The 13,264-nt window shown below is 29.1% G+C and overlaps 1 protein-coding gene across 1 annotated transcript in view; it reads left to right on the top strand.

Annotated features, from left to right (window-relative positions):
- The window catches only part of LOC147816637 (coatomer subunit gamma-2-like), a 29,375-nt gene extending 18,683 nt beyond the window's left edge, over positions 1 to 10,692 (top strand). Inside the window, exons 5-7 of the mRNA XM_087168507.1 lie at positions 3,953 to 4,008; positions 8,069 to 8,135; positions 10,457 to 10,692. Coding sequence (XP_087024633.1) covers positions 3,953 to 4,008; positions 8,069 to 8,089 — 77 coding nt within the window. The 3' untranslated portion in view covers positions 8,090 to 8,135; positions 10,457 to 10,692. The remainder of the gene's footprint in view (positions 1 to 3,952; positions 4,009 to 8,068; positions 8,136 to 10,456) is intronic.
- Positions 10,693 to 13,264: the final 2,572 nt, after the last annotated feature.

Here is a 13,264-nt window from a genome sequence, read left to right as displayed (position 1 = left end):
AGGTCATAAATTGTAATTTTTAAGTCAAAAAATAAATAAAACTAGTTTTGGTGATATTTTTAACAAGTTTGCTAGCGAAAAAAAAATTTTGGGCCTAATGATTTCTTGCGATGGGCTATCGCTTGAAGGCGAAATCCAAACCTCTTAATCATAAGAAAACTAAAAATTGCTTCTTCCGTAACTCGTTTTTTGGTAGGTAAAATAGCATATTCTTGGGCTAGCAATTTTCTACGAGGTTCAAACGCTTGGTCTCAAAATTCAAACTTGTTGTGTTTCTAGTTATGACATGAGAAATAACATGAGACGTGCAGAGATAAGAATGTAAATAAGGTTTTGGTAGAAAAAATCAATAATTCTATATTGGTTCTGTGGAACTTTTAACCTAATTGCTAAAGATTGGTGGCAAGGTTCAAACTTCTTCCTACGTCATCAAGTAGCTGTTTTTATTGCACTATATCTTTTTATGTGGCTTGCAGTACGAAACTTTTGGGCAAACTATTTTCTATAATACGCTGACGTTTCTAATCAAAATTCAAACTTAGGGTTTCAAAGACGAAATTTAACCAAAAGTAATTTTTGGTTTAAACTTTATATGCTTTTTTCGCTGAGTAATATAGGACAAAATTAGTAATGCTTTGCTACCAGCCAGTGGCATTTTTGTAGGGGCAACTTTCTCAAAAATTTAAAATTTAAAACGATTAAAATAGTTGCTCATATTATTTATGTAAAGCCTTTCTCAAAATATCATCTAAACTACGCGATTCATTTCTAAAATGCAGAATAATGTTTCCGTACATTTTAAGTTATTTTAAATGAAATTTAAGCAGAGATAAATAACTTTTTTATCTTATAAAACTTAGGGTTTAATCTTTTAAACCAGTAATATTAGTTGAAATTTGTTTTAGTTTAGAATAGTAAAATTTATTAGATACTAAAAAAACAGATATTATTGGGATTAATACAGTGAAATATTTCATTCAATTACTTTTAAATATCATCAACCATAAATCATAATTAAAAATTAATGCGAAATTAAACTTTATTTCGAAAAATGAACCTTTGATAACAAAATTCAGTTTCCCTGAAATACTGATCCAGTGTAAAATAAAGTTATTTCACTATTCAAAAATGAAAAATAAGTAGATTCCAAATTGACATAAAACTTATTAATAGATCATTGCAAATAAAACATGTAAGAGAAGGAAAGGCGTTCAGAAATCCATATTACTGTTCAAACACACTATAATCCAGTTATGCAAAAGTTTCGTATATTCGAAAACTGTGAATCTCTATTTTTTTAATGTTACTCAATCTGCTGGAGAAAACAAAATGCTGCGTCTTACAGAAAACAAATTATGGCAATCAACGCTTATAAGAAATTGTAACTGTAAAGCGAGAAAAAAATATAATAGTTGTACCGAAATATCAAGTAAATTAAATGAATTGAAATTATTAAATACAGGGGAAATAGTAAGAAGAATATACAAATACCTTACTTAATTTACATCTATATTTATTAAACATTTTGGAACAAATTATCTGCGTTTCATGTTAGCTAACATAATATACTAAAAAAAATTGCGATAAAAAATACAAAAGTTTACATTTATAAGAAAAATGAAATGGCAAAATAAAAGAAAAACGCAAGAAATAGAAAAAAATATACAAGGTGTTTATAAAGTCCCGGACACATTTTGATGCTTAATAACTCATAAAATAATAAAGATAGATTAAAATTAATAACATAAACGGTTAGATAAACTCAAAAAGTTTCATGAAACTTGTCAATGAACTTCCACGTGTACCCCCTTCGTCGCACGGAGAATATTAAGTCGATAGTCAATTTCACGCCAGGTAGCGGCAAGCGTTATGAATTATTAAACATCAAAATGGGTGTTTCTGGCATTGTTAATCGCCATAATGTGTGCATATGGGGATCTGAAAACCCCCATGAATACCGTGAGACACAAAGGGATTCCCCAAAGGTTAATTCCACAACTAAAAAAGCTTCAGCCACATGTCTTTTTGCAACAAGATGGTGCACCACCTCATTGGGGTATCATCGTTCTTAGTTCTTTGAATGACCATTTTCCTGGAAGATGAATTGGGCGAGGAGGTCCAATTCCTTGGCCATCCAGATCACCTGATATAACGCCGCTGGACTTTTTTCTTTGGGGATTTATAAAGGACAATGTTTGCAGGAGGATCATGTCGAACATTGATGACCTAAAAGCCAGAATTACAACCGCAATAGTCTCTGTGGATGTCAACATGCTTGCCGCTACCTGGCGTGAAATTGACTATCGACTTGATATTCTCCGTGCGACAAAGGGGGCACACGTGGAAGTTCATTGGCAAGGGTCATGAAACTTTTTGAGTCCATCTAACCATTTATGTTATTAATTTTAATCTATCTTTATTATTTTATGAGTTATAAAGCATCAAAATGGGGTCCGGAACTTTATAAACATCCTGTATATCAGAATCACCACTTATAGCAAAATAATAAAGATAGCGTGGAATAAAACAAACACAATATATATAGGTATAAAAACGATACTAACAGTGTTTCTGACAGTTTTGAATGAAGAAAAAGAGAAAAAGGAAAATAGATCGTTTTGAATTCAAAAGCAAAATTTCATTTCTCCATATTATCTTGGAAAAAAGTGAAGATAGGAGAATAAAATCATCAGAAATGCTCTTGAGAAATAACGCGTCGTAGTAAAAACATCAATAGAAACAAAAAATTTTAAAGAAAGAATAATAGAAAAAAAAACAGCTCTAAAAAATCTCAGTTTTTCATATTGCCACAATTTTGGGAAAAACTAGTCATAAAAGAAAAAATATTCTAGTAGAAATAGTTAAAAAAAACCGCTTCATTATATAAACAGAGGTAATAAAAAACTTATAGAAAAAGAAAAAATGGAAAAAAATGATTCTTAATTCTTAAAACAAAACTTAAAAGCTGCAAATTTTAGGAAAAAGCTATGATATTAAAAGCTTATCAAAAATAGACCTAAAAAATGTGCCGGAGTAAAATCGCCGTTAAAAACAATAATTTAGAAGTTAATTCGATAAAAAAAATTGTTTTTAATTCCCAAAAGAAACCTGTATCACTGTAAATCTCAGTTTTTCGTATTGCAGCAAGTGGAGAGGAATAAAAAAAATAGTTTTATTCGTCATTAAAATCTTTTTTAGTCATCTTGTAACGTCTGCGAATGAAAGAATGAGTGGGAGACCGGGACTGCATGGTTGGTAGAGACTTCCCGTGTTGTAAATAGTGAATGGTGCAAGCTAAGTCTGTCGGGTCACAAAATCCCCCATGTTTCCATAACAAATCATACTTCTGTGGGAAATAGATCGTTCTCTTGTTCAGGTCAGAATTATGATCTGTGTATGTATGAAAGGGTTCATCTTTTAAACAAGCAGTGACATGTGTCTGAAGTCGCTTTCTGGCCATAGACGGATCCACTGAAAAGCAAAAAGCATACCCTCTGCTTCAAAATTCTCTTGGTTACACCCAGCATGCTTGCTGCTATAGACAAGTGGCTTTAGAAACAGCAACAATAATGTGTGGATGTAAGTTTTGGTAGCATCTTTTAGGCTTAATACAAGAAGTCGAAATCGCTGATTTTTGAGCACATGGCTCAATTTTTGAGGAAAAAGTAGCATCAGGTGGCGAATGACAGGCATTTGTTTAATTGCCATTTCTTATATATTTAGTCTCCCTGTGGCAGGTGTCAACTGATAATTCATCCTTACGTTTAGATGGCTAACTTTGGTTGACAGAGGTAAAGGGAAAAATTGAACGCATATAACAGTTTTTTAATAAAATTTTTCTTCGAACAAATAAATAATAGTGACCACAGATTCAATATGTGTCGTAAGTTTATTATTATTTTAAAAGACTAAAATTTTATTCATATCTAATTGATTACTTTGCATTTTATAGGACAGGATGTTGTCTTTATGATGGAGAATAGTATTTTGCGATTCATCATACCTCTGGTAAGAATTATACAGAAGTACTTCAATAAATTTTCAGCCCGTTCAAATATAATAAAAGTACCGAAAGTCGGAAAGGGATTTGCTCACTTTTTCAGGCAAAGTGGGAGGAAGGATATGAGCGATGTCTGATAACAAAAAGTGAAATAAATTCAAGCTCAAATTTGCTGATATATCATAATTTAATTATATTATGAATATTTGAAACGCATCATATATATATATATATATATATATATATATATATATATATATATATATATATATATATATATATATATATATATATATATATATATATATATATATATATATATATATATATATATATATATATATATATATATATATATATATATAATATATATATAAAACATGTAAATTTGGTTTAAAGTTACGACAAATAAACCCTCCGACAGTTTATGAAGTGAGCCTATGTTTTGGGGCAAAATTTCTTTCTAGATTAAAAATCTCCAAAAACTTGTTTTAGCCATATTTTTTTCTAGGTGGTGGGATAATGAAATTTTTTGCTGCGCCTACAGTTTCCTACATCTCTCGGCAAAATTTTACTGTTTTTATGAAATAAAGGATCTAATACTTGTTTTGGCCATACTTTTTTTTATTAATGAGTGGGCTTACAAAACTCTTTGTTAGGATAGCTATTTTCTACTACGAATGAATATTTGAAGGCAGTATTCCAAATTTCAAAGCAAAAGTTATCTTACGCTTATTTTTTCTGTAACCTAAATTTGATTAATGAAAATTTTCGTTGGGAAGACAATTCTGTTCGATGGCCTAACTTCTGGGGGTGAATATATAATATTTCTTAAAATATAAGGAAGGATTACCATGTTCGGAGAAATTCAACTGTAATTGTGGATGCGATGTCTATTTCAAAATGCTCGTATAATGTTAGTCTGTAATATTAACTATTACTTAATTAGAGGCATTTATGTTCCTGTTTACATAATTATTTTAAATTAAAGTCCCTCTGACAGTATCTTCTGCGTTTAGCTTGGTTTCTCAATTTTCTCACAATCATTTTTTAAACTCTTGCACTTTAACTACAGATACCTTTTACAAAATTTTGATTAAAAAAAATTGAACAAAAAATTAGATTTAAGAAAACTTTTTACACTCAGACTCTTTTATGGCAAATTTAATTTGGTAAAAAAAATTTCCTTTTTAAAAAATAAGTAATCTTAGATGGCAGCAATTTATTATTTCATTCAAAATTTTCACAATCAGATAATTATTTCTGAAATTTTTGTCTTTTGACGCATCATTGAAAATTAGGAAAAGGTCAACATAAAGATGGTTAAAGATCTCTTTTTCATTGTGATTATACAATAATAAAATACTATATTATATCGTGAAAAGTTCAACTTTGATTACTATTTAATTCAATGCGGTACTGAAAACAAGGAAAATATAGGATTAAAATGACTATACAGGTTAAAGCCATTTTTGAAAAACAAATTACTTTCATTATAGCAAAAAAATCCGCAATATATGTAAATTAAAATAATTAATTTTTCTGCTGAAAGCATTTAAATTCATTACGTAGACTTACGAAAAATAGATTAATTAATGAATTTTTACTTAATGAATAATAAATAACAATGTTAACCGCAACGTCCTGATAGGGAATGTTTGCTAATAATGATAATGAAAATATTTCTAGATTAATTTCCTGTAGTATTAAATATATATATACGTTTTATTAAAATGTCTCGATTAAGAATGGTGCATTTTCCATTTAAAATAAGAGTTTCTCAATAAATCTCAATGTAGCGAAGAATTAAATTTATTGAACTAAGGGTAAGCCTTGCCAAATTGCGGCAAAAAAATAAAATTAAATATCGTACAATAAGCTAAATATTTCTGTTTTGCTTATAAATAGTTAAGTAGAAATTTCTTTTTTCGTATCTTCGAATATGGTTTAATTTTGTGTGAATACGGATTAAAATAATGAATTTTAGATGCAAATGTTTTACTGAAGCGTTCAAATAACAAATTACGCGTAATCGAAATTAAAAAATAAGCATAGAATAAAGTAAATCTTAAAATTTAAAATAAAGAGTAAAATAAAAATTGCTTACAGAAATGCATAAAAAACCAGGCAAAGCGAAAATATAAGGTGCAAAAATTAAAATACTTTTTGTGAGTAAAATTTAAAAAAAAGAGTATGAAGTAAAACTTGAAATATTAACTATAAATTACAGCAGAGAATAAGGAGTAGAAAAATGTAAAATATCGGGAATAATTAAAGCGTAAAATATGAAGTACAAGGTAAAGTATTACGTAAAGAGTGAGATATAAAGTGAAGCATAAAGTAAATTTGAAAAATAGTCAGGCGTAAGTAAAAAATAGAGTTAAATGAAGACGGAAAATATGAAAGTAAAGCGTAAAGTAAAGAGAGGAAGGTAAAAATCAGAAAGTATAGAAAGTTAAATATAGAAAAAAAGTTAAGCATAGTGGAATGTAGAGCGTAAAGTAATGTGTAAAACATTAAGAAACTTGTAAAGAAAATGAAGCGTAAATTCAAGTGAGGCGTGTTATACACAGTAATGTGTAAAATTAAGCGTTAAATATCATATTAAATATAGAATAATATAAAGCAAGAAATTATATAAAAGTGTATCTTGTAAAGATGAAAATAAGGTTGAATTATAAAGCAATGCTTAAATTAGAAAGTATAAAGAAAATGTAAAATATAGTAAAAAGTAAAGTGTAAATTAAAGAAGGCACTAAAATAAAATATAGTAAAAAGCGCAGCATAGTTTAAAGTAAAGTATAAAGTAGAAGCGTCAAATAAACTAAGCATTAAGTGAAGTATGAAGTAAAATAAAATGTGGAGTGCAAATTAAATCACAAAATGTAACGTGAAGAAAACAGCTAGTAAAGTAAAGCTTAAAGTAAAAAGTGAAAAGGCTAATTAAAAATTGTGTTTACTGGAAAGTAACCGTGGAATTAAATGTAAAGTAAAATGCATGTCAAGTAGCAAGTATAGTAAACCATAGAATATAAATTATAGAGTAAATTAAATAATAATGTAAGTTTTGACTAGTGTATATATATATATAGTTTTGACTAAAACTAATATAGGACCAAGAGTAAACTAAAATTAAAATAAGGTGTGAAATATAGGGGCCACTTTTTCAAAATATATTTAATCCATATTATTTATGTAAGGCATTTCTCCACACATCATATACAACACACGATTTATTTCTAAAATTCTCAAAAGAAACCATATTCACTATAAATCTCGGTTTTTCGCATTGCCGCAAGTTGATTAGATGAAAAAATTAGTTTTATTCGTCATTTTAATCTTATTAATATCATAAAACGAGAGAATTCTTCAAAGACCTTGATATCGTGGTTAGTAGAGAGCTTGGATCATGTTTAAGTGGTAGTGAGTTCGATCCTCGCCGACCGAAGACTCCCCATTTAGCAAATGGTGACTAGTGCACTTTAACTCGGTCTGGTCACTAAGTCATCCATGTTTCCATAACAAATCAAACTTCTGGGGGAACTGTTTGCTAGATCGTTCTCTGGTTCAGATCAAAATTATGATCGGTGGATGAATGAATGGGTCTACCATTTTAATGGGCTGCTACGTGTGTGTCTGAAGTCACATTACTGGCCGAAGATGGCTCCGCTGAAAAGCAAGAAACTTCTTTTAAATTAGCTTAGTTTTAACCTGAGCATCTCTCTAGCGTCAAACACGAAGTTGAAATCACTGATTTTTTAGCATATGGCTCATTTGTGGGGGGAAAAAGTAGCTTCAGGTGGCAGGCAATTGTTTAACATCCATAAATTTAGTCTCGCTGTGGAAGGCTGATAATTAATTCTTATACTTAGAGGGCTAACTTCGGTTGACAGAGGTATGAAAAAGAATTGAGTATTGTAATATTATTGTAATACAGTGATGTAATAAAAAAAAATTTCGTATAAATAAGTATATAGTGACCTCATATTCATATGTGTCGTAAATTTATTATTATTTCAAAAGATTGATATTTTATTTATATGTTATTGATTACTTTGCATTTTATAGGACAGGATGTTGTCTTTATGATGGAGATGATGTCTTTATGAATATTGTGTGATTCATCATAGTTCTGGTAAGAATTATATTCTGGTGTTTCAATAAATTTTCGGACCGTTCAAATATAGTAAAAGCACATAAAGATCGGAAAAGGATTCTGGGTTTGCTCACTTTTTCGGGCTAAGTGAGAGGAATGTTATGAGCAATGTCTGATAACAAAAATTGAAATAAATTCAAGTTCAAATTTACTATTATAACATAATTTGATTATGTCATGAATATTTCAAACGCATCATGTGTATAAATAATGTGTACATTTGGTTTAAAGTTATGACCCAGTAAGTCCCCCGATAGTTCGGTTACTACAATCTTCAGATTTCTAATTTAGTCCCTAGTTATGAGCATTGTTATGATATGATGATAACTTCGTTCATATCATAATACTTTTTTTAGTTTTACCAATTAGGTTCCTCTCTTGAGGATGGCATATAATTGGCAGGTATTTTGCGATGCCTCATAATTCTGGTAATAATATTTGTTAATTCTTTTCTGAGCAATAGAGAGGAGGGAGTATAAGCAATGCTAAGATACAACATTGTAATAGGCTACGACATGGAAAATACATACTTGAAGAATCTAGGTCATAAATTGTAATTTATTAGGGAAACTTTCAGTAAAAACAGTTTTGGTGGTATTTCTGACAAGTTGACTAACGAAAACAAATTGTGGGTCTGACAATTTCTTACGGTGAGCTACCTTATGGAGGCAAAATTCAAACTTTCTAAACATAAGAAAACGAAAAATTGCTTTTCTCAGAACTCTCTGGTAGGTAATATAGCATATACTTGGGCTGACAATTTCCTACAACGGGCAATCGTCCGCTCTTGAAATTCAAACTTGTTGTGTCAAATTATGACATGAGATAATTACATGAGATATGTGCAGAGATAAAAATGTAAATAATATTTTTTTAGAAAAAGGTTTTTTATATTGTATAACTCAATGTTTAATATTTTTTTCTGTAAGTTATAATTGATCCAGTAGAAGCATCCACGTTGAGAATCTATTTTTGCTGAAAATTGGTGGCAAGGTTCAAAATTTTTCCTACTTCATCAAGTCGATATATTTTATATATTTTTCTTTTTGCGCCGTATCCTTTTTTGTTGCCTCCTTCAAGTAAAGTTTTGGCAAGCTATTTGCTATAATTCGCGAACGTTTTAAAGCACAATTCAAACTTAGAACTTCGATGACAAATTTAACCAAAAGTAAATTTTGATGAAACTTCTTATGATTTTTTTGCTAAGCGAAATAGGGAAAAACTAGTCACAAATTGTTTCCAGTCAGTGTCATTTTCTGTAGGGGGCCACTTTTTCAAAAACTGGAAATTTTAAACGATTAAAATAGCTATTCATATTATTTAAGTAAAGCATTTCTCAAAATATAATTTACACTACACGATTCATTTCGAAAATGCAGAAAACATTTTCTGTACCTTTTAAGTAATTTTATGTAAAATTTAAGCATAGTATAAGTAACGTTTTTATCTTATAAACATTAGCACTTAATCTTTTAAACCAGTAATGCTAGATACAATAAGTGTTAGTTTATTAGATACTGAACAAAACTGATATTATTAGGATAAATATAGCGCAATATATTTTATTAAATTATTTTTTATCAACCATAAATTAAAATTTGATGCGTAATTAAGTTGATTTCCAAATGAATCTTCGACAACGAAATTCTGTTCCCCTGAAATATTGATCTAGTATAAAATAAAATTATTTAGAGTTTCATTATTCAAAAATAAAAAAAAAATATTAAAAATGTTAAAAAAAATTAGTGAGAAATATAAAACTGAAAAAAATAGTTCTTTATTCGTAAAACAAAACTTAAAACCAGGAAATTTTAGGAAAAAACGAACATAGAAAGAGTCTATAAAAAACACTTAAAATGTCCGTGAATAAAATCGCCGTCAAAAACAATTATAGTTTATAGGACAAAAGTTACCTAAAACTTGTTTTACAAAGCTTTTTTCTCTTAGGGACGCAAACGATTTCCTAATTTGAGTTAAGGGTTTCGTGATGAAATTCACACTTGTGGTTTCGTACATTTTAAAAAACTTGTATTGGTCATAACTTTTAATGGTGGAAGAGTTAACGATTCGTTTTGCAGCGTATGCTGTAAGAATTTTATGAAGTGAGCCTATGTTTTGGGGCAAAATTTCCTTCTTGATTAATTTTGCAAAATCTTGTTTTACCCATATTTTTTCTAGTTTCAATAATGAAACTTTTTTTGTTGAGCCAACAGATTTCTACAATTTTCGGCAAAATTTAACAGGTTTTTATGTAATAAATCAGCTAAAACTTGTTTCTGACATACTTTTTTTATTGATAGGTGGGCTTACCAAACTCTTTGCTAGGATAGCGAGTTCCTACAATGAGCCAATGTTGTACCCTTGCTGCCGGACTGACCGTAGGATGTTTTCGTGGTTTTCTACTCCATATAACTCAAATGTGGGTCAGTTCCATTAAAAAGTCCTTCCCGAAGGTTAGTTTGTTGCAATGCTTGACCGCATATTGGAGCTGACATTGGCTACGGATTCAACGTTCAAGGAGGGCTGGAAAATAAAATGAGCTGATGTTTAAAGGTAAAATATTGTGCTTTATTTGTCAAAAGTTAGCTAAAACTTATTTTGGCACTTATCGCTGGCTAACGTCTGTAGGTTAAATGCAAATTTGTTGTATTTGGGTCATAAATTGTATATCTAGGGAAGGGAATTTCTTTCTCACTGCACCAATGTGATTTTCTTTGACAATTTTATTTTATAACCGTCGTTGAGCAGCAGACCCAATTTTGGATTAACAACTTCAAATGTTCAACTACGTAGCCTTGTAATTTTGAACCCCAACCAGAAGACACGTGATCAAGTATTTGGAGAAATTTACCTTTATGGAGACTTTTTTTTACAGAACTATCACTAATTTGCATTAAACTGACAGGAAAACCTTCCACGGTTAATCTGACGGCAAGGGGACTCTAACCCATGATCCGTCTACCATTGAGGATAATTTTTGCCAGGACTAGGGTCGATGCATGCCGGTCTCGGAATTCGAATCGACCAGTCATCGCAGGAATTCGAACCCGTTTCACCTCATTGGAGCTCTCTATGCTCTGAGCCATTCAAACTATGCCCTACATATTGCCTTTAAATATACCAATTGTGCAATTTCCTTTTAGTTTTTTTTTTTTTACTAGTAACATGTTAAAACACGATATGAATAACTGGAGCTGCGATTAATAATTAAGCATAAAACTATACTTTGTAAGAGTAAAAGTTGGCAATGTGTAAAAGAGAAACAAAAATACTTAATAGCTCCGATCTTAGTAATTCGGATCTTAGGTTCAAAATAAATAATTGGTCATAATTTAATAGATTTTTCTAAAATCTTTTGTCTTCTCATCCAATGAATTATTTTTTCTCGACAAAGTCAACCAATCACTCATTTCCATGAATCGCTAACAGCAAAATCATTACAATTGTTGCATTGATGCTAATTTTCTGAATTTCATTTTAACCATTTTAGCATATTTTATTGAAACGAAAAAGATTCTTTTATGAACCAACTAGATGTTAACATTAACTGTTTCTGTTAGTAACTATTTGATTCTTGGTTCAAAATTCGAATTGTGTATTAATCACAATGTTGGAAGTTCGTAAATGTTGCTTACATTCCAGAGATGATATTTTCGAAACTGTTTCTCCTTTTACCCTAAAAAGCTGACAAATACCAAGGATTGTATGAAAAAGGTGCTAAATGATTTTTAAACTAATAGAAATTTTTATTATTAACTATATTTGTTTATTAGAAAGAAGGAAAACGAAACCTTGTTTTTTTTTGTTCTGCACTGTACAGGTTTCAAGTTGGGCAACCAGATGACCAAAATTTTAAACTTAATATTAAGTGAATAAGGTATCATTTCCAAGGTAAAAATTTTAAGAATTAGAAATAATGACTTAAACCTTAATATCAGTTTTCATTTAGTTTGAGTAGTATACAACTAATACAACTAATACAACAAATAAACTATACAACTAAGTCATTTAGTATACAACTAATTGAAGGGCAACATAATTTGAAATTTTTAGCTGTGGTAAGTGAATTTCTAACAAAGTACAGTTTTTTTTTAGAAAAAAATTCACACTAATGTTGGAAAATGGAAGAAATAATAATTAAAGTGAACTGTAACAAAACAGGTTATTAACAGACACAAATGTTTCACACTTTGATTTACAAAAAAAATAAATTCTCATACACTTATGTTTCTTGGTATCGCACGTAAAATATCATAATTAATCATACTGTGCAACTAAGATTTAAAAAAATTAAATTATTTTTCTGTTTTTTTTTCCTGTTTAAAGCAAGATTTTGATAATAATAAGTATTTTTATTGTAAATTAATAATTGGTTTTGCATCAGACACCACAGCTTTTCTTTTTATTACATTTGTTTTAATTTATTTCCATCTCTTATTTTGCTTTTTTTATGAAATGAAATATGAATGGAAACCATCTAAATATTCCCTTAGGTTAATTTCCAATAATGTATTTAACTTCAATAACTTAATAAAATTTGTTTAACTATGCTGTGTTTTAAGTTAATAATATAAATAACTTAAAATAAAAAAATATATATTAAAACTTCATTGATCAATTTTTAAGTTAATTTGCTTATTTATTCGTTACAAGCAACTCAGTTTTGCTTTTTTGAGAAACAATTTAACTTTATTTGGAACATTTTAAATCAATCATTTTACTTAGATCTTGAAAAATTTATGTATTTAGAGAAAAAAATTCAGAGCATCCTATAGTTATTTATTTTTTTGAGTAAAGAAAAAATATTCCTTTAAAAAAATTATGAACCTACTTGCATAGCAAACTTCAATAATATCTCGCATCCTATTCAATTATTAGGTGATTGGAATAAATATTTTTAGTAGTTATTGGGCCTGTAATTGGCAAATGAAACTGTAGAAGGGGTATTAAAAAAGAATAAAAATGAATTCTGGAATTCACATAAAATTTTATAGCCAGAAAAAATTGTTATAGACTAATAATATAGTAAAAGAATTTTTCCCCTTTTAATGTACAGTGACATCTTTTTCAATAGATTTTTTTTATTGTATATAAAAATAATGCATCTT

This window comes from Parasteatoda tepidariorum, chromosome 1, assembly GCF_982258835.1.
Source record: "Parasteatoda tepidariorum strain Cologne lab strain chromosome 1, Ptep-v5.0, whole genome shotgun sequence".
Classification (NCBI taxonomy): domain Eukaryota; kingdom Metazoa; phylum Arthropoda; class Arachnida; order Araneae; family Theridiidae; genus Parasteatoda; species Parasteatoda tepidariorum.
The sequence above is the reverse complement of the archived record's forward strand: the minus strand, read 5'-3'. Positions and strand labels throughout refer to the sequence as shown.